The following is a 26985-nucleotide window of genomic DNA, read 5'->3' as shown; positions in this document are numbered from 1 at the left end:
GATTCCTGCTTTTCCAAGCCAAAAAGGCAGCTTACCTAAGAACAGCTAGCGTTGTTACCATGAAAGAAGGGACCCTAAATTTCCAATCTTTCATGTTTTCCCTTTATTTATATTATTACTTTTTTTCGCTAATGGGGTTGGGGCATATGTCTTTCCTAGTCCTGTATGTTGCATTCTTTCACGGCCAGCTGCAGTGCTGCAAGCCTGCACCAACCAAATCAAACCCAGATTTGTTTTTCCTTTTTCTGGTGGGCGTCCCCCATTTGCAGTGGATTGCCCTCCAAAGCACGTTAACTTTAAGCCTGTCTCCTTTTTCTGGCGAGTTACTGCGTGATGTCAGAGTACCCTTTTTCTTTTTCACTTTTTTCCTGGTTGATAGAGCCTAAAGAGAGAGTGTGCAGTGAGATTAATAACTATATTCTAATTTTTAAATAAGATATAATAATCATTGTTATCGCATTTTCCACGGAGAATGGAGGATGCTGATTTTTAAACTTTTCCAAACATAAATAATTTGGTAGGTTTGCAAATTGTAGAAACACAGAATACTTTCATTTCCCAGCAACCAGCAACACCTCTAGGCTATTGTTCCCACCATTGAAATGGCGGAGGAAACGGAGCTCAATCTTTCAAAAATCACACTCCGGCCATATAACGCTTCCGACATTGATGACTTCTTGATGTATGCTGGAGATGAGAAAGTGACACGGTTCACCCGGTGGAACACCTTCTCCTCCAAGGAAGAAGCTCTTTTCTATATCAAGGACTATTGCATTCCACACCCTTATTGCAGATCCATATGCATAGACGACCGTTCAATTGGGTTTATCATCATCACGCCACAGTCCGGGGATGACCGGTTCAGGGCAGATGTCGGATACGCCTTGGCTGCTCAGTACTGGGGGCAAGGCATAACAACTAGAGCAGTGAAGATGGCCATCACTGAAGGGTTGAGAGACTTCCCAGATGTGATTAGGTTTCAAGCTTTGGTTGAATTAGAGAACAAGGCTTCTCAGAGGGTCTTGGACAAACTCGGGTTCCTCAGGGAAGGTGTCATGAGACAGTATAGTTTCAACAAAGGTAAGACCAGGGATATGGTCATGTACAGTTATTTATCTACTGATGAACCTATGCCTTGAACTGTCCCTTCTCCAGCCTTCAGCTTATATTAAAGCCACCATTAAGTTTCATAACGTGTATTTGATACGATTGTTTGTTCTTTTCAATTGATACCAATGTCATATATCATATTTACCAAAGGGAAATGATGCTTCGACCAAATCTAAAAAAAGTAGAAGATTATATAAAAAAGATGTGTTTGATCATTCTGGGTAGTGGAAATACGTTGAGGTGTTGCTGGAACAGAACCGTCAACATAACCGAATAAATGAGTGCCTTTCAGGTGAGGAACAACCTTGGACACGCCAGAGCAGAAAGTTATCACAGGTGAGCTTAATGGAAATGAAGGGATGGGGAGTAAGGGATGTTGGTGGGGAGGGAATGAGAGCAGAGTTAAGTTGGGAGATGAGGAGGCCATGAAGATTTACACGGTGGTCACTGTGGCTTGTGATACCATCTAGAGATAGCTGTTTGATAAAAATGTCTGACTTACCTTTAACAGAGGTATCAGCTTGTATTTATAGAAATGGATTTGTATAGAAGTTTGGTATGATTACATATTTTAATTTGAACTGAATAAATGAGATAAGATAAACAGCATTGCAATTGAAGTTAACGAAACTTATCACTACTTTGAAAAAGGTCTTTGTCGATGACTTTAACTTTGAGTTGTTTGTTGCCGATGTGGATCAGTCTGTAACACCGATCATTTGACCAGATTCTCAATGCTACCAAGAAGCATGACATATCTTGAAAAGGTTGTCATACCCCACCCATGGCCTCAGTCTATATGTTTGGATGACCATTCGATCGGCTATTCAATCAGACTTGAATCCGACGAGGACAATTACAGAGCGCACAGCAACCATGTGATGGGCGGGCACATATTTTTATTTTTTTTTTCCTTTTGTCTTTTTTATTTTTTTTTGGGCGGGGTGGGGGCTCAAGGGATAGTCCTATAGCATTGAATATGGCGTTCTCTGGTAGGGTGCTTGAAGAGTTCCCAAGGCATGACGAGGATTTGAGACTTTGGTAGAGGTGGAAAATAAGGGGACTCTAAAGGATGGCTATGGTTGTTCAATATTATTTCCAGATCAAATATAAAAGTTTGATAGCATCTAATGGATTTTCGCTGCTCCACATATGACATTCTTAATTAAAACAGAAGTCTTTGGATTCCTAAAATTATTATCGGATCACTTTAATACGTGAAAGTTTGTTGGCATCTGACAGATTTTATGGTGAAGTTGGGGCATATTCGAATGCAAATGCTAACATAAGAGTATAGTCCCACATAGGGAAAGCAACAAGATGGCCAAGACGAGTGGTGTCATATAAAAAAGATCAAGTGGGGAAGAGAAAGTTCATACCTTTCTCGGCCTTTTGGCTAAGATCAAGTGTAGTATCTGTTCTTATCAGTTTAATATCTGATATGTGAGCCATCGGCTCACGTGATATTAAATTTATATTTTGAGGGGAGAGTCCACAGCAGTAGCTTGCTACTGGGGCTCTCGAGCGTCGCCCATGCGTTGCACTACAGCACGGGCCTGGCGCACCCCACCAAAATCAAGCTCAAATATTCTTTCTACTCGACTGATTCGAGCATTCGGCCCTGATCCTTGTGCTTCCGAAAGGTCAGTTTCTTTTGACTAGAGGAAGTTAGGTTGGTAGCTCTAAGTCGTGTGTTTGAATGGGAGTTTGTTTGGAAACGTGGAAGACAAACAAAATGGTCAAACTTTGACGGGTAAATAAGACAATGAGGTTTGGAAGGTTAGGTTCGGATTTGGGTACGAGTTTTTTTTACCCTTTTATGCTTGGAAGTGACCACCCTGAGAACGATGGGACATGCCCTACCCTGAAACAAGGCTTTTAGAATCCAGGTAAAGCTGATTATTTCCACTCTGTTTATTATCTTTCTGTTCGTACACTGTTGATTCTTCTAAAGTAATTGAAATATAATTATACTTAATCTAGTTTACGACCAGATGTGTAGCACTCACACTGAACATGCAGGGGATTCCTTAGCATCCTGTTTGTAATTTAGCGATTTAATATCATTTAGTAGTTCCCATATGGGTGCATCTGTATCCTTTACGGCCCTTTGAAAGCAAATTCGATCTTGTGCAGCAAACACAAAGTAGGTATAACTTGCATTTCAGATAACACAAAAAAGGAATCAAACACCTAACATTATTATGTGATGAGATTAATCTTTCACTTGCATAGACCCTACGATTAAATGCAATTTCCGATTATTGTGAAAGATATTAACATTCAAACTTGATTTTATAGAGTTTGATGGAAATCAAACTGCGTCCCTATGAATTATCTGATGTGGATGACTTCATGGAATGGGCATGCGATGATGAAGTAATTCGAACGAGCAGGCTAAGGCACTACACTTCAAGAGAAGATGCACTTGTTTATCTTCAGGAAGTTGCCATACCCCATCCATGGTACAGGGCCATATGTTTGGAGGAAAGATTGGATTTATATGCATCAAACCAGGGTCTGCCAGTGAGAGATGTAGAGGTCTCGTTAGCTATGCTCTAGGATCAAAGTACTGGGGCAAAGGTATAACCACAATGGCAGTGAAAATGGTTGTGTCTACCGTGTTTCAAGAGTTTCCGGATATCGAGAGATTGGAAGGCTTTGTTGATGTGGATAATAAGGCCTCGCAAAGGGTTCTGGAAAAGGCTGGGTTTCAAAAGGAAGGTGTCCTTAGGAAATATGTAATCGTCAAAGGAAGGACTATTGATGTTACTATGTATAGCTATCTAAAACCCGACCACATTATTACTTGAAGGTTTTGTTTTTTGTTTTTCCTCTCTTCATCATTTTGATGAAATTTGTTCTTGAATTTGGCTTTGTTATTCGATCTTTGTTACAAAGGTTGGTCTATTAGATTCTATAATGGGTTTTAGACAGAAAAGCTCAACGGGCTTGACTACTTAAGATTCTCTTAAATTCATGTTTGAACTTGAGAAATCCAAGTAGGAAATAGATTCTGCGTTATTTATTGCTACCTTTGTGAATTTTCCAAGCAAGAAATTTGTTCTGTTCCTGTGATGTTGGATTTCCTTCCAGAGCTTTGCCTCCATAATTTGGTTACAAGTTCGGCACAATCTTAGCAGAACATACACACAAACTGGGGGAAATAAGCAATCTGAACTATGCCATTCTTGTCAGTTTCCTTATTGCCACTTTTTCATGCCATTTCCAACGAAGCCTTGGTTAGGTGAAATAATGCAGAAAGTTGCTTGTATGAACAAGAGCGAGCCTTTTGTCCTACATTTGAAAAGCAATGCGATGCGATAAGGAAGCCAGAAGTACAAAATTAGCAACAATAAAATAGAAACTAGGTACCTTTTCACTACGTAGTCATTTCCCCCCAATCCCCATTGGTCTGCCATTTAATATAAGTGTTTGGTAGACGTTCTTTTTCATCTTTGATCATAAGAATATCATGATATTGGTTTAATTCAATGAGGAAGGGGCCAATTGATTACATTTACATTAATCTAGCTGCCTTTCACAAACAGAGACCAATATATCTTACACTACATCACATTATGCAGGTGTTTTGTAGGTTTCAGCTTTCATGTATGCATCAGAGGAATGTGACCTGTGTATTTTATGGGCCTTCAATGCAATGTTTTGAATATCGTACCGGATGCCGTACCGGTCAAGGCACTGGAATGAAATATTTCGGTACCGGTACCGTTTCGAGATAGTTGATATATGAATAAATTATATATATATAAATTATATTCCAAAATAATAGTCTATATATGAATAAATTATATATAAAAACATATATATAAATTATAAATAGTCTAGTCTGAATTGGGGATTAAAAAATAAACTTGTAGTTTGAAAAAATAAAAAAAAATTAAAAATTAAAGGCCGAAATATCAGCCGGTACAGGCCGAAATACAGGTCGATACAGACCGAAACATAGGCCGATACGACCGATATTTTGGCCGGTACGAAACACCTATGATACCTGTGGCCGGTACGAAAAATTTTGGCCGTATTGGCCGGTACAGTACGAAATTAAAAACACTGCTTCAATGCCCCCTGAACCTTTCTTTTTGTTTCATTTAATGCATACGATATTAGGTCTGCTACCGTTGCTAGAAAGAACTAGGAATAGCATTTTCTTAACAGAATATCTCCTTGCAATATCAAAGAAGTTGTAGGTGACAAGAAAGAATTCCGACTAAATGTTTAGCAGCAGACAGTTTAGCAGCAATGTCTGCTGCTAATTGTTACTCTTGAGATACACATATTGTAGTAAAAATTAGTGATTCGGCAAGAACATCAAATACAGCAACACGTACCAAGATTGATTCAAGAAATCATAAACAAAAAACACAACCAAATTGAAAAATAAAAGAATAGAACGAAAATACCAAGAACATGAAGATTTAACGTGGTTAGATCCTTTCGGATCTACGTCCACAAGGGAACTAGCCAGAGATCGTCTTATTCAAGTTTCAAATAGCAAGGATGTACAGGTTACAAGATTCAGGTCATCAGTATGACCTTAACTCTCTCAATCTCTCTAGATTTACAAGTTTCTCTCATGAAAACCTTCCCCTCTAACGAAGCCTCTCTCTGTCTCATGTATCCACTTCTTACGGCTACAGTGACCTTAACTCTCTCAATCTCTCTGGATTTACAAGTTTTTCTCATGAAAACTTCCCCTCTATCGAAGCCTCTCTCTATCTCATGTATCCACTTTTTCGCTCTTACGGCTACAGTGACCCTCGCATGCCTTTTATATGGCTAAAACTTCAGCAACCCTAATTACTCTGATTCAAACACGTGGGCATATGCTAACCGATAGATTACAAAAAATGAATCAGAATAATAAAGACAAATGAAGGCACATGGTCACTTCTTTGACCATTAGATACAAACCAGAGAAAAAGTTACAACTTTATCCTTCTAAATAAAATTGTTGACACACATTAGTCATCAATTTTCACCTTATCATCAATTTGACTTCAAGGTTCCCCATCTCTGGTCAATTCCCACCTTTTATTCCCTGGTTAGCCCTTCTCCATTTTGATCAAGTCTAGCCAGTGCCTAAACTTTAATCTTGGTAATAGTTTGGTTATCATGTATGCTGGGTTTTCTTCAGTTGGCACTTTCTCCACTTTGACAGTGCCACCTGCAACCACATCTCTTACAAAATGAGTCTAATGTCAATGTGTTGTGATCTTTCATGAAAAACTTGATTGTGAGATGTATAGTACTTTGATTATCACAGTAGACTGTGATATTACCCTTGTATAAACATAGTTCATTTGTTATACCTTTCAGCCATAATGCTTCCTTTATAGCCTCTATCATGGCTATGTATTCAGCCTCAATTGTGGACAAAGCTACAACTGATTGTAAATTAGATTTCCAGCTCACAGCACCACCGAAGGCTGTGAATACATAGCCAGTCAGAGACTTCCTGGTGTCCAAGTTTCCAGCAAAATCAGAATCTACAAACCCACAGATTTCTTGACCACTTAACACATTGCCCCCAAAACTTAGCCCTAAACCTGAGGAGCTTGTTAAGTACTGAAACACCCACTTCAGTGCTTGCCAGTGAGGTTTCCCATGAACTTACTAACTAGATGACAACATAGGTAAGGTCTGGCCTTGAACAGACCATTGCATACATGATACTACCTACCATACTTGCAAATGGTATTTCTATCATATATTCGCTTTCATCATCAGTTTTAGGAGACTGATTAATAGAAAGTTTAAAATGCTGTCCAATGGGAGTACTTACTGATTTTGCTAAGTCCATGCCTAAATCTTTTAAGTACCCTTTGTAAATATGTTTTTTGTGATAAGTAGAGTAGTTTCTTTTTTCTATCTCTAATTATCTCCATACCTAAGATTTTCTTAGCAGTTCCAAGATCTTTCATTACAAAAACAGATTTTAGAATTTCTTTTACATGCTCAATTTGACATTTATCTTTACAAGCTATGAGCATATCATCCACATATAACAGAAGGTAAACATTGACATCATCAGAAACTTTAAAGTATACACAGCTATCATAATTGCATCTTTTAAAACCATTCTCAATCATATGTGTGTCGAATCTTTTATACCACTGTCATGGGGATTGTTTTAATCCATACAAAAATTTTCTTAACAAACACACATGGTTCTTATTGGATTCATTTACAAAACCTTCAGGAGGATGCATGTACAGTGTTTCTTCTAATGCACCATGCAGAAAAGCAATTTTAACATCCAACTGTTCTAAAAACAAATCATGATACGCAATGTAAGCTAACAACAATCTGATGGAATTGTATTTTACTACAAGGGAGAAAATTTCATTGAAATCTATACCTTCCATTTGTGTAAAACCCTTTGCCACTAACACCTAGCTTTGTACCTAGGTTTTTCTACTTCAATTATACCCTTTTTTTTTCTTGAATATCCATTTAGACCCTATGATTTTAACCTTATCAAGTTTTAACACCATTTCCCAAGTTTTATTCTTATAAAGAGATTCCATTTCTTCTTGCATTGCAATGAGCCAATTACTAGATTATTTGCTACGCATTGCTTTTTTATAAGACCTTGGTTCAGGGTCTTCAATGTCTTGTGCTACAGAGAGGGCATAGGCTGTTATATCAGCCTGTGCAAATCTCAATGGAGGTCTTATAACCCTTCTTGGTCTATCCCTTACAAGGTTATATGAGTCAGTGATTTTCTCTTGGTCACTCCCTAAGCTAGACTTTGAATTATCTCCAGACTGTATGTTTGTATCTTGAGGCAATGAGTCCAAAGGCTCCACCTCAATCTGGACTTTGTCTGGGACAGTGGCAGGTTGTGTCTCAATTGTATCCAGTTGAGATCTGGTCATTTGTGACTCATTAAAGGTCACATCTCTACTTATTATACATTTTTATTTTTCAGGTTCCTCTATCCAAAGTTTATAACCTTTTACTCCTTTAGGATACCTAACAAAAATGCATTTTACTGCCTTAGGTTCCAGTTTGTCAGTTTTACTGTGTGCATAAGCAACACAACCAAATACCCTCAGATTACTATAGTTTGAGAGTTTACCTGTCCATAATTTCTGAGGAGTATTATAATTTATTGCAGTAGATAGACTCATATTTATCAAATACACAGCAGTACTAATTGCCCCTGCCCAAAAAGTTTTTTGGTAATTTGGCATTGTACAACATGCACCTAACCCTCTCAAGAATTGTTCTGTTCATTATTTCAGCTAGGCCATTCTGTTTGGGTGTTTCCCTCACTGTCCTATGCCTTGCAATACCCTCCTTTTGGCAATAGTTGTTAAACGCATTTGATAAGTACTCAAGTCCATTGTCTGTCTTAAGCTTTTTAACCTTCCTCCCTACTTGATTTTCAACCAAGACTTTCCATTCCTTAAACTTGTTAAAGATGTCACTTTTCTATTTAAGGATATAAACTCAAACCTTCCTAGAATAGTCATCAATAAAGGATAGGAAGTAATTCTCTCCACCATGAGAACTAACCATTGCAGGCCCCACAAATCAGAATAGACATAGTCCAAACTTTGTTTAGTAAGATGTGTACTGAGTTTGAAGCTAACTCTAGTGGACTTGTCTAGTATACAATCTTCACAAAAGGGAAGGTCTCCTAGGTCTTTGTCACCAAGTAACTCCTATTTTTGGAGTTCCTTTAAGCCTTTATGGCTGACATGTCCTAGTCTTTTGTGCCAGAGTACAATATCATTTTCCAGTGGTTTCTGGACAGCAAAAGCATGTCCTACAACAATCTGACCTACTAGGGTATAAAGACCATTCTTTATTTCCCCTTTCATTACTATGAATGAACCTTTAGCTACCTTTAAGACTCCTGACTCAGACTTAAATGTGCAACCAAATTTATCAAGCATTCCAAGAGAGATTAAATTTCTCTTAAGATCAGGTATGTATCTTACATCATTTAGTATGCTTTCCACACCATCATGCAATTTTAATCTGATTGTACCAATTTCAAGAACTTTGCAAGATTTATTATTACCAAGCATAATATATCCACCATCAAAAACAAAGAAAGTTACCAAGGTTTATAAGGGCACGTATGAAAAGAACATCCTAAATCTAAAATCCATTCATTACTAGATTCAGTCTTTGAGATACAAAGTACCTTAGCACTCTCATAGCCTTCAAATGCAACAGATACATTTCCCTCATGTTTGAACTTATCCCCCTCTCTTGTTTTCTTTTCTAGACAATCTTTCTTGAAATGTCCCTCTTTATGACAGAGGAAACACTTCAATTGTTTTCCTTTTAATTTTGATCTACCCTTAATTTTTTTTCCTTTATAACCAGGTTTCTTAGATCTTCCCCTAGCCACTAACCCCTCACCAGTCTGAGTTTTAGCTTCAAAATTACTCTGAAGTTTCCTTGCATGCAACATGGATTGCACCTCATCTAATGACAAACTCTCTCTGCCATACATAATTGTTTCTTTTAGGTTAGCATATGAACTATCAAGGGAACTCAATAATAGTATAGCCTAATCCTCATCATCTATTATGATGTCTATGTTAGCAAGATCTAGGATAATCTTGTTAAACTCATCCAAATGATCTTCAATAGACACCCCCGGGATCATTTTAAAGGTATACAGCTTTGTCTTCTTATGAAGACGATTGGCCAGGGACTTGGTCATGTAGAGAGTTTCTAGCTTTAACCAAATCTCTGCAGCTGAATCTTCATTGGCTACCTCCCGTAAGACCTTATCCCCTAATGAAAGAATGATGGCACTATGTGCCTTTTGTAATATCTTGGGTTTAACCCTATCAGTGATCGAGAAACTTGATTGTTCCTCTAAGGACCCCTTAGACAGCTTCTTATCTCCAAGAAGTGCATCTTAGAGACCATGTTGCACTAACAGAGCCCTCATTTTAATACGCCAAATACCAAAATCATTTTTTCCTGTAAATTTTCCCACCTCAAACTTAGTAGAAACCATCTCGACCTGGGCTCTAGATATCACTTGTTATAAAAATTAGTGATTCGGCAAGAATACCAAATACAGCAACACGTACCAAGATTGATTCAGGAAATCATAAACAAAAAACACAACCAGATTGAAAAATAAAAGAATAGAACGAAAACATCAAGAACACGAAAATTTAACATGATTCGATCCTTTCGAATCTAGATCCATAGGGGAACTGGCCAAAGATTGTCTTATTCAAATTTCAAATAGTAAGGATGTAGGTTACAAGATTCAGGTCATCAGTATGACCTTAACTCTCTCAATCTCTCTAGATTTACAAGTTTTTCTCATGAAAACCTTCCTCTCTATCGAAGCCTCTCTCTGTCTCATGTATCCACTTTTTCTCTTTTATGGCTATAGGGACCATCGCATGCCTTTTATATGGCTAAAACTTCAGCAACCTAATTACTCTAATTCAAACACGTGGGCATATACTAATTGATAGATTACAAAAAATAATCAGAATAATAAAGACAAATAAAGGCACGTAATCACTTTTTTTACCATTAGATACAAACGAGAGAGAAAATTATAGCTTTATCCTACAAAATAAAATCGTTGACACTCATTAGTCATCACATATTAAGAAAACAATATCTACAATTGATTGTGAACAGATAGTGTTCAGGTTCGGGGATCGGTGGAAAGAAGACAGAACATAACCATGTCTCTCGTTTTCCCCTTCAAAGTAATATACTTCCTCAGAACCCCTTCCCGCCGGAACCCAGCCTTCTCCAGCACCTTCTGGGAGCCCACATTTTCCACATCAACCAGAGCTTCAAGTCTCTCCAAATGTGGCCACTCCTCAAATATAGCATCAGCCACCATTTTCACTGCCCGCGTGGCAATCCCTTTGCCCCAGTACTTGAAACCCAGAACATAGCCGAGTTCACCCCTGCACTTGTCGTTTCCTGAATTTGCAGTCACTGAAATGGCACCAATTGGGCGGTTGTCAAGGCAAATTGCTCTGAACCATGGGTGTGGATAGCCGTATCCTTGATAAAGCTAATGCCATCTTCTTTGCTGGTATAGGGTTCCCATGTGCAAAAGCGTGTAACTTTATCATCTGAAGCCCACACCATGAAGTGGTCTATGTCAGAAACACCCAATGGCCGCAGAGTGATGTTGGTGAATTCATCCCCACCTTCTTTTCCCACTGATCTGCAATTGCAAGCACTTCCTTCCATTTTTGCTGCTTCGTTTAGATTATCTAGCGATGTTGGTTCTATGAATTTTAAGCAAGAAAGGAGGTAAGCAAGGAAAGACCAAGTGGGCAACGATGTCAAGTCTTTTTTGTCTGCTACAGAGTGAGCTGCAACAAGTTGCCTGGAATTATGGTTATATACAAAAGCCAGGTTGGAGTCAATTGCCTCAAAGGTGCCAACTATGCATTACTTGGAGTGGGGAGAAAGTATCGGTTCCTATTAGATTGTATATGATTCTTTTTTATTATTATTTTTTAATTTTTATGAGCCATTATAAATAAGAATTGCACTGCATGATGCTCTGCTTATAGCCGCCCTGGTTGACTCCGTATTTACAAGACCCCTAGGAGTCTTTCTTGGTGTTTAGTTTACTTGTCGGCCATCACAAAGGGCGTGACATCCTCTGAAAATATCGTCCTCGGGCATGCTCTAATTATCGTCACCCTTACAAAATCTTTTCTCTCTTTGATTCTGTATGTTTGCTTTAATTGCGTCAATTATCTATTTGATACTATTTTAGATTTTTTTTTTCTTTTTTTTATATCTTCTTTTAGATTCACAAATCAGTTGGGAACCACATTTTCTTTTTTTACGGTGAATCAAACAGCACTTGATTGGATAGGACGCACTACCTAACATGATAATTTGATTATGTAGTCCGCAAGAATAGTGAAAATCAATGGCAGGCACTACTACATTATTTGAAAGTTTAGGTTTAAAATCGACGGACAAGAGACATTCCTTTCGATTCTTTTCTCTTTTTATAATTTCAAGAGTCAAACCAAGCATATGCTCAATATCTAGTTAAGCCGTGCTAGGCTGTGTCCCTCGGCATACTCTAAGCAATATGCCCCGCCAAAGTAAGAATCTTAACATGCTTTTTCTTCCTCAGTTCATGTGGGACGGGCCCAAAGACTCTAGTCCCAATGGGTTGGCCTTGCTTGTCGACAAGCACCACGGCATTGTCATCAAACTTGACCTCACTGCCATCACAGCGGCCGCGTTGCATTGCGGCACGCACAACCACACCATATACAACTTTTCCTTTCTTCACTTTTCCATTTGGATGGGCTTCCTTGACAGATGCAACTATTGTGTCTCCCAGTCTTGCACCTTTCTTCCCCTTTAAAGCTTGTATGCACATCACCTTTTTAGCCCCCGAGTTGTCCACAACTTTAAGAACAGTTCGCATCTGAATGAAAGTCCTTTGCTGCTGTAAAATTGCAAACAAAGAGGCTAAGGCAATGTTAAAACAGGTACTAACGCTGGACTTTAAGATTTGATTTAGAAAAATGTGGACTCATTGATCTCTGGACAAATACATTTTATGGCCAATTCCCAAGAGGGACAGTAACAAATGGAGTGGCAGAGATCAGACAACTACATACGACCTCGCATTACGTACATAGCTAACACAAGGAGCAGTCTTAAAAAGGAACCCAAAACTGGCACAGGCTTGATCACAAATCTATCCTCGATCCCAATCAGAATCCCATTCTCATGTGCGTTTCCAGTTCTGATTCTAAAGGTGAAATAAAAATTATCCAGATTTTTAGCCTGCTGACAGCTCTAAGAGAAGATTATCCATACACCCAAAAAGTTATGATTGGCAACAGCACATAGGCTTTCACCATTTAGCACATTAAGGCCCCATTTGGATAGTGAGATGAAATGAGATGGTTTTAGATGAAAGTTGAAAATTGAATAAAATATTTTTAGAATATTATTTTTTAATATTATTATTGTTTTGGGATTTGAAAAAGTTGAAATGTTTATTATATTTTGTGGGAATCTGGGAAAGTTGTAATAATAAGATGAGATGAGATGAAATTGTTTCTATATACAAAGGGGACTAAAGTACCTCTTCTGCCATTAATTTTTATCTATTGGGTGCAAAGAAATTTGCTAGATCATAAGGACATTACTTTTCATTTTTCAACCACACAAACAAATAGAAGGTCTCCAAGAATATTGCATGTGAACCAAATGTATGTCTTCCACAACTGTATATCTAGCAAATAACTATAATCATCATCATCATAATAATGACGACCAAAAAAAGGAGAAAAACACTGACCTGCGATAACAAATTGCAGCAAGCTATCCCATGAGATGTGCCAAGTACACTCGACAAGTTGTTGCTGAGGCATCGCAACAATGAACGACCAACTGATAGTTTTGTTTTCCCAACACGTTGAATAAGATGTTGTCAGTTGACTAGATTTTTAAAAAATAAAAATTAAAAATTAAAAATTAAGAAACAAAACTAAAAACTAATGTTCTGTATTTATTGTATCGATGCAGATTGCACATATTGCAAGACAAGCATCACACAAATCTGGACTCTCCAAACAAAGCATAACCAGGATAGTAAATACAAGCGAAGAACTTAAATAATCCAAACTTGGCATAGTTTTCACATACAATCAGCCAATTTAAATTAGATAAGGCAAGAAGTGATCTTTTACCTATATAAAAAAGTAATCATTCAATTCATCAATCTTCCCAAAAAAGAAAGAACGAAAAAATTAAGGAAAAAAAAATTGAAAAGAAGAGAAAGCCGCTCTTCATTAAGGAAGCTGCCATAACTCTACACCAAGTGATCCAATAGTTCTTCACCACATGATTAGAGCGTAAGCAAGCAGGTATGCCATCCCTTGAAGAGGAATCCCGTGGGAAAATCCTGACTTCCAATGTACCAAACATTTACTGCCTTAGTCCGTCTGAAGGTGTGGTAGTTTCCAGGTGATCTTTAAGCATAACAATAGAGTTGCCCTAAATCCATAAATTATCCACATAATAGAGATGTGCCCTCAAGCAACCAGCTAAAAAATTTTAAAATCAGCAATTTCTTCAGCACCTCAAATCATCATGAATCCTAGAGAAATGGACCATGTGTTTAGAAAGCATCCAGGTAACCCCTGTTATCCACCCAACAAACACAGTAGTCCATGTGATGGAACCTTTTATGAACTCCTTTTGTCCCAATGGTATATGATTATAAGGTTTAAGTACAATCTACCCCCCCGTTATTAGATCTAATTGCAAATTCCTACCTCACTCCCATAAAGTTGGACTGAGCCTTTATACAATTTGAATTAAACTGAAACATTATAAAAGAACTTATGAAATTTCGATATCATGATCTATTTTTGTATCTTATTAGTAGAATCCTTTTCCTTTCTTCTAGTTATCAAAAAAACCAAAAACATTTTCCCTTTCTTCTAGTGATCAAAAACAAAAAATAACAAATAACAAATCCCTTTCCTTTGCTTCCTCGGTTGCCATGGTATCCTTGCAGAGCACAAATATAAGCAAGTCCACCAACACAGTTTATCACTCATAAATAGAGTACTCCAATAAAAAAATTAATAATAAAGTAGATGATATTCAGTATTCAGATTTAACAAGTAAATGTCCATGTACTCCAACATGAACAACTCACACAAAGGCATTAGATTACTGCAGGGTGTGCGTTATGCAGGGATACTTACTCACTCCTCACCTCTTCTTTCTCTAAGAACCATTTTCAGGTCTTTACAAAGGTGACTTCTTGCTCCATATGACTCCTTGCGGGTCGTAACCAAAAATTTAGATATCTCCTCTTCTTTATTACCAACTTTGAAAGCTGTTAAGTTTATAGTTCTATCAAGGAAAGCCAGTTCAATTCAGCACCATTAGTTTGAAAACCTGTGATTAGTCCCACGCCAAGTTTTAGATTGGTCAAGTCCATTCAAGCCAAGCTTGAATTAGAATGAGCAGCAGTAGAAGCCAACTTTGTTGACTTTAAAATACAAGTACCAAGGCTTAAAACCAGGCTAGTTTGTACAAGAATTGTAAACCTCGCTTACTAAAAAATATTGATTAACCCATATTTGAGCCTCAGCATTCGCATACTACTTACACCTGAAATATCCGGGGTCCTACTCAAGCTCAACATCACAACTTGATAGGTTTATTTTAATAACACGGAGATCCAACATCAATTGCCGAGCTGAAGCACACTTTAGCACCAAACTCATTTAAAGATCAGCAAAAAACCTCGTGGATCAAATAGGACAAACCTGAAAGAGACTACCAACCAAATGTATTTTACATCCCAAATAATCCTAATTGGATCCACACAAAAAGCCTCAACAACCAGTTCACAGTGCTTACCTTTTCCCAAACACTATTTTAAGGACTTGTACAAGAAAAAGGAATTTAGTGAATTGCACAGAAGATACCACATCAATGAAGCTCACCTAAACCACACGAATACGATCGTTTGCAACAAGCCAAAGTATAAAAAGATGCACAAGATACATATTAAGCAAGTTTTTTTTATATATAAGTCATCAATAAGTTTTGTAATCGAAAGCAATAGGCATCGACCAAGTACAACAAAATATGCAATTTATGGGCCAAATAACTTTAATGAAGCAATTGAAGTTGGAATTAGTAGCTGAAACTTGGAAACGACTTATAGCAGTCAAAACTAATTTTTGAAATCAAACCTACAAGGCACTCAAAACTGTAAAATCACATACCGTGAGATGATGTTGAAGCAAATCCTGCAGCCATCTGCATCAATTTATACCAATATCAAAATATTCAATAAGAAAGACCACCCGTCGAAAAAATAAAAATTTAAAAACAGCAACAGTATTTTTTTTTATGAGTACAAACAAAAAAAACAGCAGCAGTATTGTTCTGTTTGGATGTCTAGAAAAAACAATAAAGGGGAAAATTTTCAAAGTTTGAAAACTTAGGCCTTATTTGGGAACACAAGTATTCTAAGTTATTTTCAAATATTTTCTTCTCAAACACAACATTTTTCAAATTCAAATCTTTAACTTTTTCATTAATCGTTACAACTTTCCGAAACTCCCAAACAAAACATCAAAAACAATACAACTTTTTCTTTTTCAAATTTCAAAACAAAAATTATATTCAAAAATTATATTCAAACAATTTTTTTAACTTTATAATATTTTTATTCAACTTGTTCTTTCTTTTCCCAAAATCCAATAAAACATCTTAATTCAAACCATTTCACTACTATTCATAGATATTATGAGATATTCTAAGTGTCCAAACAAGCCCTTAAAATTCTCCACTTTTTAGGATTGAGAAAATTGCGTGCACATGTCAGAGACAGAAGGAGAATGCTAACATGAACTGCGATGTGAGCTTGCAGTCGGGGAAAAACCCTAACTGAAGGTTTAAGTTCAAACAGATTATGGAGGAGTTTAGGGCTACACCGAGAGAGGCTAATAAAAGTATAGTAAAATCCATCCGACAAGTCGTATAGTAGTATCAATGGCACTAGTGTTTTTGGGTCGGTTTAGCCTGAAAATGTACATCCTCGTTACTTAAAAAAATGCACATCCTTGTTTGCTACTAAATATTAAAATAATCTCTGTATTTTTTGTCCCTATATAATTCAGAATTTGTTACACTTGGAGCTTTCGATGTTGATATTTTAGATAGAGTAATGTTATACACCGTCTCTTTTATTAGCATATTTCCATCTAGGGGTGGGCAGCGGGGCCCCGCCCCCGCTGCCCCGACCCGCTTCCGCCCCGCCTCCGTTAGGCGGGGCGGATCACCCCGCCCGTCAGATGCGGGCGGCGGCCCCGCCGCCCGCATCTGGGGCAACATCCGGGGGCGGGGGCGGGCTGGGGTGACCCCCGCCCCGGATATAACCCGCCCCGCCCCGCGGATATTATTATATATAATATATATAATTATAATTATATATAATTATATTATATATTATACGTTATTTACATATATTTAAAAAAAAAAAAAAAAACCCAGGCATGAAACGACGTCGTTTCATGCCTGGGTTTAAAATTAAAACCGAAACCCTTCGTCCCTTACGCAGCTCCCCCTACTTCGCATCTCAGTTCTCACCTCTCGGCTCTCACTCTCGCTCGCAGCGGCGCAGCCTCGCTCTCGCCTCTCTCTCTCTCTGAGTTACTTCTCGCAGCCGTGAGCCGCCGCCCGGTCCATCACCTCTCTCTCTCTCTGGTTCATCTCTCTTCATCTCCGAAGGTAAGCCGTAAGAAACCCAAATTTTTAAATCAATTTTTTTTTTATTTACATATTTAATGGAGATTGGAGGAAGGATGGGGTTTATTGGAGATGGAGGATGGGATTTTGTGAATTGTGTGCTGTGGAGTTTAGATTGTGCATGTGGTTTGATCTTTGAAATTTTGAATGTGACCCGTGAATTGTGTGCTGTGATTTTTTTTTTTTTTTTTTTTTTTTGCATTATATAATGTGTGTAAATCACTGAATTTCAATATTATTGTGTCTAGGGCTCCAATCCGAAACCCTAAATTAATTTAGGGGTTTTAATCTTTGAAACCCCTAAATTAATTTAGGGTTTCGAAATACCCTAAATTAATTTAGGGGTTTTAATCTTTGAAACCCCTAAATTAATTTAGGGTTTCGAAATTCCCTAAATAGCCCAATCCGAAACCCTAAATTAATTTAGGGGTTTTAATCTTTGAAACCCCTAAATTAATTTAGGGTTTCGAAATTCCCTAAATAGCCCAATCCGAAACCCTAAATTAATTTAGGGGTTTTAATCTTTGAAACCCCTAAATTAATTTAGGGTTTCGAAATACCCTAAATTAATTTAGGGGTTTTAATCTTTGGAACCCCTAAATTAATTTAGGGTTTCGAAATACCCTAAATTAATTTAGGGGTTTTAATCTTTGGAACCCCTAAATTAATTTAGGGGTTTAATCTTTAAAATTGCTATGCATTAGGGGTTTAAAAAATTAATTTAGGGGTTTAAAAACAGAATTTGATGTTCCCTACCAAATTGAACAAAAAAAAAAAAAAAGAATGCACTAGGGTATTTCGAAATTCAATATAATGAATTAAGATGAAATATATATATATATATATGAAATTATGAATGTCAAGTGGTACTTTTTTTTATTCTACTTTTTTTTTTTTTTTTTTATGTTCATTATAATTTATATAGTTGCTATGCTTATGCCTTATAGTCTTTCAAGTTATAAATATATATATATATATATATATAAATAACTAAAACCACTATAAGTCTTTTTATAACTTGAATAATTAATGTGTCTTTTTAATGCCTAAAATTTATGACTTTAAATTTTTTACAATTGTTTGATGAATTATATATATAATTATAATTTTTTATTCTAATTTTTTTTATGTTCATTATATATTTGCTATGTTTTCTATAATTTCAGATTTGTTGTTTGCTTGAGTTATGGATATGCCAGCAGATTCTAGTGCGAGCTCTCCTTTCCAGGCCGAGGGCACCCCTACCCCTACCCCTACACCTACACCTACACCTACCCCTCCTAGTCAAACCCCTACCCCTAGCCCTACGGCACCTTGCCCCGCCCCAAGCCCAACTAGAAACCTGCTTCAATAGTTTGGAGTCATTTCACCAAACTAGAGGGTGGTGACTCAAGTAACCCCCAAGCCAAGTGTAACTATTGTGGAAAAATTTATGGATGTCACTATAGGAAACATGGCACCTCACAATTAAAGGTGCACTTAGAAGAGCAATGCAAAAAAAGTCCAATATTAAGATCATTACAAGACAAAAGCCAATCTAGGCTAGAAATTGGACTTAAAAAAATGGCGGATGAGACTAGTGGGGGTGCAACTTTGAAGGGGTATACTAAGTATGATCCCGATGAGTGTAGAAGACACCTAGCTCGTATGGTCATAATGGACGAGCTACCTTTTCAAATTGTTGATGGGAAAGGGTTCCAAGCGTATTCTCGCTACTTGGAACCAAGGTTTAACATTCCTTCTCGCCACACGGTGGCAAAGGATGTAAAAAAACATTATTACATTGAAAAGGAGAAGTTGAGGGGTCAATTGGAGGATCAATTTGTTTGTCTCACCACTGACACTTGGACATCGATCCAAAATTTTAATTATATGTCTTTGACTGTGCATTTTATTGATTGTCATTGGACATTGCAAAAGAAAATTATAAAATTTTGTAAAATCACCGATCATAAGGGTGAGACAATTGGAAAGGCCTTGGAGGCCGCAATAAAGGAGTGGGGGTTGACCCGAGTGGTTACAGTCACAGTCGATAATGCCTCGTCTAACGATGTTGCATTGGGACATCTAAAGACCTATCTTAGAGAGGCAAATAAGACACTCATGGGTGGTGAGTGTCTGCATGTGAGATGTGCGGCACATATTCTGAATCTGATTGTCACTGATGGTTTGAGAGATCTTCATGACTCGATTGCTCGGGTTAGGACTGCTGTGAGATGGGTGAGACCTTCTCCTTCGAGGTTGGACAAATTCAAGGTTGCTGCGAGATCTGCGGGCCTAACATCTAAGAGGGGCCTTTGTACTGATATGCCTACACGATGGAACTCAACATTTCTGATGTTGGAGGCGGCCCAAGAATATAAGCTGGCATTTACATTATTGGGTGACGAAGACATCCAATATGTTAAATATTTTGATGATCACGGGGGATTGGGGAAACCCGTAGAGGATGATTGGAAAATTGTAACTAATTTTGTAGAGTTTTTGAGGCTTTTTTACGATGTCACCATGAGGCTATCTGGAACTTTGTATCCTACATCCAATATTGTATGTCAGCAAATATGTAGGGTAAAAGAAGAATTAGATGACATGGTCGCGGGTGGTCACATTAGAATGCGGGAGATGTCATTGATTATGAGGACAAAGTACGACAAGTATTGGGGAGATTTAACGAAGGCTAATATTTTGTTATATGTAGCTGTCGTCTTTGACCCGAGGTATAAGTTGGATGGCATGATATTTGGATTGGGCCTTGCGTACGGGCAAGTATGGGCAGAGCTTATTGCAGCAAGGGTTCGGGAAACCCTTACTAGATTATTTGATGAGTTTTCCACCCTGCGGGGTGGTAATATTGCGGCACCTACACCTACCCCCTCAGCCTCAAGCTCACAGTTTCCTGAAGTCGAGGTTGGGAAAAGACGTAGATTGGAGTGGGGTGAGAGGTATGAGCAGACCCCCTTCCTTCGGAGTTCTATAGAGGCTCAGTCAGAGATAGACAGATACTTAGCAGCAGAGATTCTACCATTTTCCCGAGATTTTGATATATTAAGTTGGTGGAAGGTGAATGCCGTGAAGTATCCCATCCTTGGAGAGATAGCCCGCACACTTTTGGCCATCCATGTTAGCACAGTAGCCTCAGAGTCAGCCTTTAGCACGGGAGGACGTGTATTAGATTCATTTCGGAGTTCATTAGCTCCTGCCACTGTGGAGGCTTTGATTTGCACGCAGAATTGGATCAAGGGAACTCCAATTCATGTTCCGGATGTTCTTGAGTATGAGAAGGCCGACGTCGAGGAGGATAGTGATGATCAGTTTGGATCTGGTATTTATTTTAATTTATTTATTTTCATTTAATTGGTATTCATTAATTTGATTTCAAATTTAATACTTATAGTGATACATGAGACGACGTCTACGGCTACCTCCGATGCAGTATGACTTTGTATTGGACCCACCATTGTCATGGTTTGCACTTTGCACAATTTCTTCCATAATTGTTTTTTGCATTTAAAATTTTGTTTCATCTTTATAACTTTTTAATTCTAATTTGTTTTATTTTTAACTTATTAATATTTCAGGTTTTATAACTTATTGACTTTTATGATCTTGATTTTCAGTCTCACAGCAATCGACATAACTCACCACTCAGTGAACTCACCGCTACGGCTCCACCCCAAAATCAAATTGATCAAATTGAAAAATTATGATTTTATTCATTTAACATTGATTGTAATGTTGCTACAATAGTTAATTGTATAATTTGTAATATTTATTTCTTTTAGAGGAGTTTGTAATAGTGTAATAGTTTATTAGTTCTCTTAATTTGTATAATTGTGAACAAAATATTTTAGCATAGTGCCTTACTGCCTTAGTGATGATTACTACTTAATTAGTTAATAACGTAATAGTTCAATGTATAATTCTATATATCCCTTATATATATATATATTTTTTTCCTGTTTTTAAATATATATACTTTTTAATCTAAATAATGGGCTCAAATGGCCCAAAAACGAATTCTGGGCCCAAAGTGGCCTAAAAACCGATTCTGGGCCAATTAGGGCCCAGAAAAATGTACTGGGCCGAAGGCCCAGTATGGGGGCGGGGGTGCGGACGGGTGGGGGTCCACCCCCGCACCCCGGCCCAACGGACGGGGGACCCCGCCCCCGCCATGCAGGGGCGGGGTCCGGGGAGAAATTCCCCACCCCCGCATATGCGGGGGCGGGGGCGGGTATCACCCCTATTTCCATCAACTCATGATGTGACATTTAATTATTAGAGACTATTTGCAATATTCCACTTGTGAACTAATCATTTAATGCCACATGAAGGAATGCTTGGACACTTGCATGGACTATTTCATAATTCTGTGAATAGTAGTAAAACAGTTTAAGTTAAGATGTTTTATTGGGTTTTGAGAAATGAGAAAAAAAAAAGGTGAATAAAAAAATTATAAAGTTAAAAAATTGTTTTTCAATATTATTTTTGAAAATAGTGAGATTTTGTATAATTATTATACAATATTATTTCATGGTGAGATTTTGCAAAATCTCAGTAAGTGGAACTAAGTATAACACTCAAAAATACATGCAAGTGGTAAAGAAAATTATGCAAACATTTAATGCAAGGAAAATGATAATTTTTTGATGAATATGATAATTATACAAAACTCAAACATTCAATAAAAAATTTATATACAAGTTGATACACCAAAAAATCCCATTTTCCAAAATATCCATTTAATTGATGAGCGCACCATGGTCTTCCCTATATGAACCATCCACACACACTAGCTCCCTTTGCCACACCACGAGTAATTACCATGCATGTGACTTTGTAACAAGAGATGCCCAGTTTCACGTCCGGCGTGCTTGTAGCCAAGCATCCTCTAGTCACTACCAACAGAGAGGCATCGACATTGACCTGAGAGTGTTACCATCTCGCCCAAACTCGTTGTCGCCCAGCAACAACCTAGGTGATGTCACTATGTATTATGCACTCTCAAATGACCAAAGGAGCTCCACCGAGATAATGCCCTATCTCGGCTTGGGGTCATGATACGTACACACCCACATAAAGTCAAATCATTCATTTTACTAATATGTGCAACATGGTCTCCCCTATATGGACCATCTACACACTCTGGCTTCCTTCACCACACCACTGGTAACGATCGTACGTGTGACTTTGTATCAAGCAATGTAATGACGTGTTTGTGGTCAAACATCCTCTAGCCTCCACCAGCAGAGGTAACATGTAACATCCAGACCCCAAAAATGTGATTTATTATTTTTTTATTATTACTATTTTATTAGATATGTTTTGAGGTAGTAATTTGTCTTGAATAGGAATTCTCTACTGTTAAACTATACGCCTCTTTTATTTTTCTGTTTAGTCTCCCAGATTGGAATAGGTTCCTAGTTTGAAACTAACTCCAACTCAAACTCTTCAAAAATCCTCTCAGTGTTTGTATCCTCGTAGGAATAGTTTCCTAAGTGTAGCCAACTTAGAACCCTAACATATCTCCTAAAGACTCACGTTATTCTTTCCCATTGTCTATAAGAATCCCACGGGACCCTTCAGAAATAAACACAAGAAACATTATTCACTCCAGCCCAACGCAACAGCCTTTGCAAACCAAGAAAATCACTCTCACATCGAACCGAGACACTTACCTTGCCAGAATCCACCACAGACGCCGTCAACGGTAAGGTCCCCTCCCACCTCGTATAAGTAACACACTTCCCCTCCCACCTCGTATAAGTAACACACTACAAAGTGGATCACCATATAATAAGTGAAAGACAAGATAAACAAGTTATGTATGATTGTTGGAAAATGCATAAGTCAGTCATTTATGCATTCACGTTACATGTTTACCATGATTGTGTGTGATTCCGCTCATGTTAATGATGACTATATACGCTATGTGAATCTGTGACAATATATGTATGCATGTGGAGTTTTTTCAGAAATTAAGCATATGTTAAATTAAGTTATGTTTACAATATGATTGTAAATCTGAGATGATGTATGAATGTTATGAAGAGTCTTTCAAAAATTAAGTCTATGCTAAGCTAAGATGTATTTTACGGTATGATGTGCTATTTACTGAGTATTCGAGTCATTTTTGTTTGTTTCTCTATTTTCTTCTATGTTTAACTATCACAGATGATGAGTATGAGGACGCAGAGCTGGAGGGCCAGGAATAGATCTAGTGTAAAGACTTAGAAAGGAATAAGTGTTATTTACACAAGAATTAGTTTAGTTTATGTTTTTACTTTATGTTTTCAGTTTCATGTTTCAAAAATAGTTATGTTCAGTTTAGTTGATATTTCAATAAATGAGGTATTTCAGAATATGAATCTCTTCACCGTGCACTATGTTATGAATGTTAGCAATATTCCTAACCTATGGAAAGGGGTGTTACACAACGACGTCGACCCAAGAGTGTTACCGTCTCGCTCGAGCCCATTGTCGCCCAATGACAACCCAGGGGAGTCTCAGTATTATCCACTCCCAAGTGACCATATGAGCTCCACCGAGATAATAACTCATTTTGACTAGGGGTCGTGAAACGTACACACCCACAAAAGCCGTTTAATACAAGACCCAGCAATTTTACAAATTTTAGTTTACACACAATTACAGTTCAATGACAAGGTAATCAGCAACAGATATCAGTTATGATGCAGTCCAAAAATACAACAGTTAATTACAGGAGAAATGACAATGCACATGGGAAGTTCTCCAGCAAGCATTCACATGCTGTAATTCAGCGCAAGGGAGGGTATTTCCAGCACACATTCACAAGCTGTAAGCCCATGCAATAGTGGAAAATTTCATCGCCCCATTGCAAGTGAACAACAGTGTGAATGGGGGAAAATGCACCTTATTATGACATAACAACAACAACATTTAATATACAAGACACCACAACGCTTAAACAGCAAAAGGAACACTTGACATGGCCCGTCACAAAACTAGAAAACTTCACAACTTCACAGCTCACAAGTCACAACAACATAGCACAGTTCACAATCCACACGACAGTACAAAATTCATAATTCTCAATTCCAACGACAGTATTCTAAGTATAGTCCGAGAGCCACTTACCACCGTGCACAATGGAGGTTTCTGGAAGATCTCCCGTGTTCCGAGCTTTAACGGCTTTGCTGTCCCCGTGTGTGGTCCAGTTGAAGGTTGGAGGCTTTGGGAAGATTTTCTGGGCTTGGGTTCGACTCAGAGAGGAGTGGAAATGAGGCCGAGCGGTTGGGGCGTTTTTTCTGATGATGGGGGTGGCTGGTGGCCTGGGTGGGGGAGATGGCGGGATGAAGAGGGAGAGAAGAGGAGACAGAGAGAAGGGAAAGAAAGTAAGAAATGGGTAGAGAGAGAGAAGCTGACCGGCGAAGAGCGGCAGCGAGACAGTGAAGGTGGCCGGAGGGGAGGCACGGTTTAGGGATTTTGAAACCCGAAATGGGTGTTAGCCTTGCGGGACCGAGAGAGTGAGATAGACAGAGAGACCGAGATAGGAGAGATGGTCGGAGAAGCTTACCGGCTTCGGTGATGGAACTAGAGCGGCGGCAGCAAGGACAGTGGACGCACGGCTTGGAGGTGAGGCGTTCGCCTTGTTTTTCTTGGGCGGTGGGCAGTGGTGCTCGACGCAAGGGGGCTCGATACTGCGGACCGTAGTGGCGCCAGGGCCTGGCGGAGGTGGGCGCTGTGAAGCGACGGCGCAGCAAGACAGAGAGAGGGAGAACGGAGACGGAGAAAGAGAGAAGTAGGTGGACAGGTGAGGGACGGGAGATTGGGCCGGGGAGAGAGACGTCGGGGGCTGCGCGCAGGAGGAGAGAGTAGAGACCACAGAGAGAGAGAGAGATCGGGGCTGGGGGCTGGGGAAGAAGAATAGGGTTTTTAGGCCATAGACTAAAACGCGTCGTTTTGGGGCCCTTTTTAACCGGTGGACTGAGCTTCACAGGTCTCGGGCCTAGGTTTGAGCTGGGCCTCACAAGTATAAATTTTCTTTTAAGGATAACAAAGACAAGACGCACGTTACCCTGTTGGAGTTTCTCGTTAACGAAACTCGCTCACTCCACGTCAATTTGAAAGGAAAAAAAAAATATATATATATATATATATATCTAACAGTAGTTATTTTTTATATTTCATTATGTTTTTTTTTTTACACTATCTTTATTTTAGTGTGCATGTGTGGCTGAGTTTTTTTAGAGAAATTGGAAAGGGATAAAATTATCCAAATTGAAAATAAGAGAAATAAACAAATAGGATAAGGAGTGACCCTTGGATCCCTACCCTTTCTCCTCCTGTCCCCTTTCCTAGATCCTCAAGAATAATTCAAAATCCTCTGCTTAGAGTCTCTTAACTCATCTTAAGGGAACCTAGAAGATGGAATACTATCTTGATCCAGGCTTTATTCTCTGTGGAGACTTGTACTAAAATAGAAAGAATCCCTCTTTCTCAATAACAATACCATAATCAAAGGGATACTCTTAAGTGAAAAAAAAACATTCCAGTAGTGTTTTCTCAGTAAAATCAACCTATGCTGCCATTTCCTACTCCATCCAGCCCAACCATCCTGTCACTTTTAACTGGAAAAAATTGTGGTCTTTAAAGATTCAAGATATGCTAAAACTGTTCTTGTAGAAAGTTAAAAGTAGCATTTTGCCAACCAGATCACTCCTCAAAACCTGTCTCTCTCTCACTAAAGATCAGACTCTCTATCCATTGTGTTCAGGGGAGGAGGAATCTGCTTCTCACCTTTTCTTAATGTGCCCCTTTAGCCGCATTTTGTGGCGTCATTCCCCTTGGCCAATGGACATCACATCTGTCACTGAAAATGATCTGAGTAAATGGATAGAAATTTTTCTTAACCCTACCATCTCCTTAAATCTCAGATCTAAAGTTATCCATAACTTCCAATTGTTTGCTGTTTTAGCCATGGATAATCTTTGGTTTCTAAGAAATCAAATTATTCATGAAAATGCTTCCTCTTCTATTGAGTCATTTATCCAAAGAACCATTCAGTTCCACAAAGATCACTGCAAATCTTGGGTCTTGAAAATATTCAATGTATTCCCAAATTGGTTTGCTCCTCCAATCGACCATCTTTTGATTTCTTTTGATGAAGCAACTAGGCATACTGGGAGTACTATAATTGCAATTTGCAGAAATCATGAGGGAGCCACAATCTTTGTTGTTTCAAAACACATACAGAGCAACAACTCCAACCAAGAGGAAGCACAAGCAGCTTTGCTTGGAAATCAAGAAGCCCACACAAGAAATATCAAAAAAATCATTGTAGAATATGACTCCCGAGTGGCTATTTCAGCAATAAATGGAAACAACAATTCAGATTGGACTATAGAAGGAATTGTAAGAGACACACGGTTTCTACTCCAAAGTTTTGAAAATTGGAAAGTAAGGAAAATACATCGATCACATAATTGATGCGCGCATTCCATTGCGCAATGGGCCGCTACCAAAAATCAGTATGGTAGCATCCCGCTGATCAAGATCCCTTAATGTTTTTTAGATTTCCATAGTGGAAAG

General features: G+C 38.2%; 3 protein-coding genes and 1 non-coding gene across 5 annotated transcripts; 2 read left to right on the top strand and 2 right to left on the bottom strand.

Annotated features, from left to right (window-relative positions):
- The first annotated feature begins 495 nt into the window (after positions 1 to 495).
- LOC121266248 (uncharacterized N-acetyltransferase p20-like) lies at positions 496 to 4136 on the top strand. Of its 2 annotated transcripts, XR_005940766.1 has the most exons (3): positions 496 to 1080; positions 2353 to 2999; positions 3412 to 4136. XR_005940766.1 is itself a non-coding variant. In XM_041170028.1 (1 exon), the coding sequence occupies exon 1, from the start codon at positions 603 to 605 to the stop codon at positions 1137 to 1139; it is 537 nt and encodes a 178-aa protein (XP_041025962.1). In that variant the 5' UTR covers positions 496 to 602; the 3' UTR covers positions 1140 to 2011. The 2 variants fall into 2 exon arrangements, 1 of the variants encoding a protein (XP_041025962.1); XM_041170028.1 differs by lacking the exons at positions 2353 to 2999; positions 3412 to 4136 and having other exon boundaries at positions 496 to 2011.
- LOC121243600 lies at positions 2486 to 2680 on the top strand. Its single transcript, XR_005936193.1, has one exon. It is a non-coding gene; the product is annotated as a U2 spliceosomal RNA (small nuclear RNA).
- A 1126-nt stretch (positions 4137 to 5262) lies between the features above and the next one.
- On the bottom strand, positions 5263 to 11697 carry LOC121266239 (uncharacterized N-acetyltransferase p20-like). The gene is given in 3 exon segments (XM_041170016.1): positions 5263 to 5407; positions 10733 to 11136; positions 11139 to 11697. Coding segments are annotated over 2 exon segments (561 nt in total). The 5' UTR covers positions 11341 to 11697; the 3' UTR covers positions 5263 to 5407; positions 10733 to 10777.
- Positions 11698 to 12025: 328 nt separating this feature from the next.
- On the bottom strand, positions 12026 to 25140 carry LOC121266263 (50S ribosomal protein HLP, mitochondrial-like). The gene is made up of 4 exons (XM_041170039.1): positions 24532 to 25140; positions 15888 to 15921; positions 13436 to 13527; positions 12026 to 12571 (listed from the first exon to the last, which is right to left on the bottom strand). Exons 2-4 carry the CDS (start codon positions 15919 to 15921, stop codon positions 12197 to 12199), a joined length of 501 nt encoding a protein of 166 aa, XP_041025973.1. The 5' UTR covers positions 24532 to 25140; the 3' UTR covers positions 12026 to 12196.
- Between the last annotated feature and the right edge of the window lie 1845 nt (positions 25141 to 26985).

Source organism: Juglans microcarpa x Juglans regia, chromosome 1D, assembly GCF_004785595.1.
Source record: "Juglans microcarpa x Juglans regia isolate MS1-56 chromosome 1D, Jm3101_v1.0, whole genome shotgun sequence".
Classification (NCBI taxonomy): Eukaryota; Viridiplantae; Streptophyta; class Magnoliopsida; order Fagales; family Juglandaceae; genus Juglans; species Juglans microcarpa x Juglans regia.
This window is presented reverse-complemented; position numbering and strand designations above follow the sequence as displayed.

Coding starts and splice junctions, on each gene's coding strand:
- LOC121266263 (XM_041170039.1), bottom strand. CDS start 15,921: ATGGCTGCAGGATTTGCTTCAACATCATCTCACG. Junction 13,528..15,887: donor TGCTTCAACATCATCTCACG/GTATGTGATTTT, acceptor CAAAACTATCAG/TTGGTCGTTCATTGTTGCGA. Junction 12,572..13,435: donor GCTGCAATTTGTTATCGCAG/GTCAGTGTTTTT, acceptor GCAATTTTACAG/CAGCAAAGGACTTTCATTCA.
- LOC121266248 (XM_041170028.1), top strand. CDS start 603: ATGGCGGAGGAAACGGAGCTCAATCTTTCAAAAATCACACTCCGGCCA.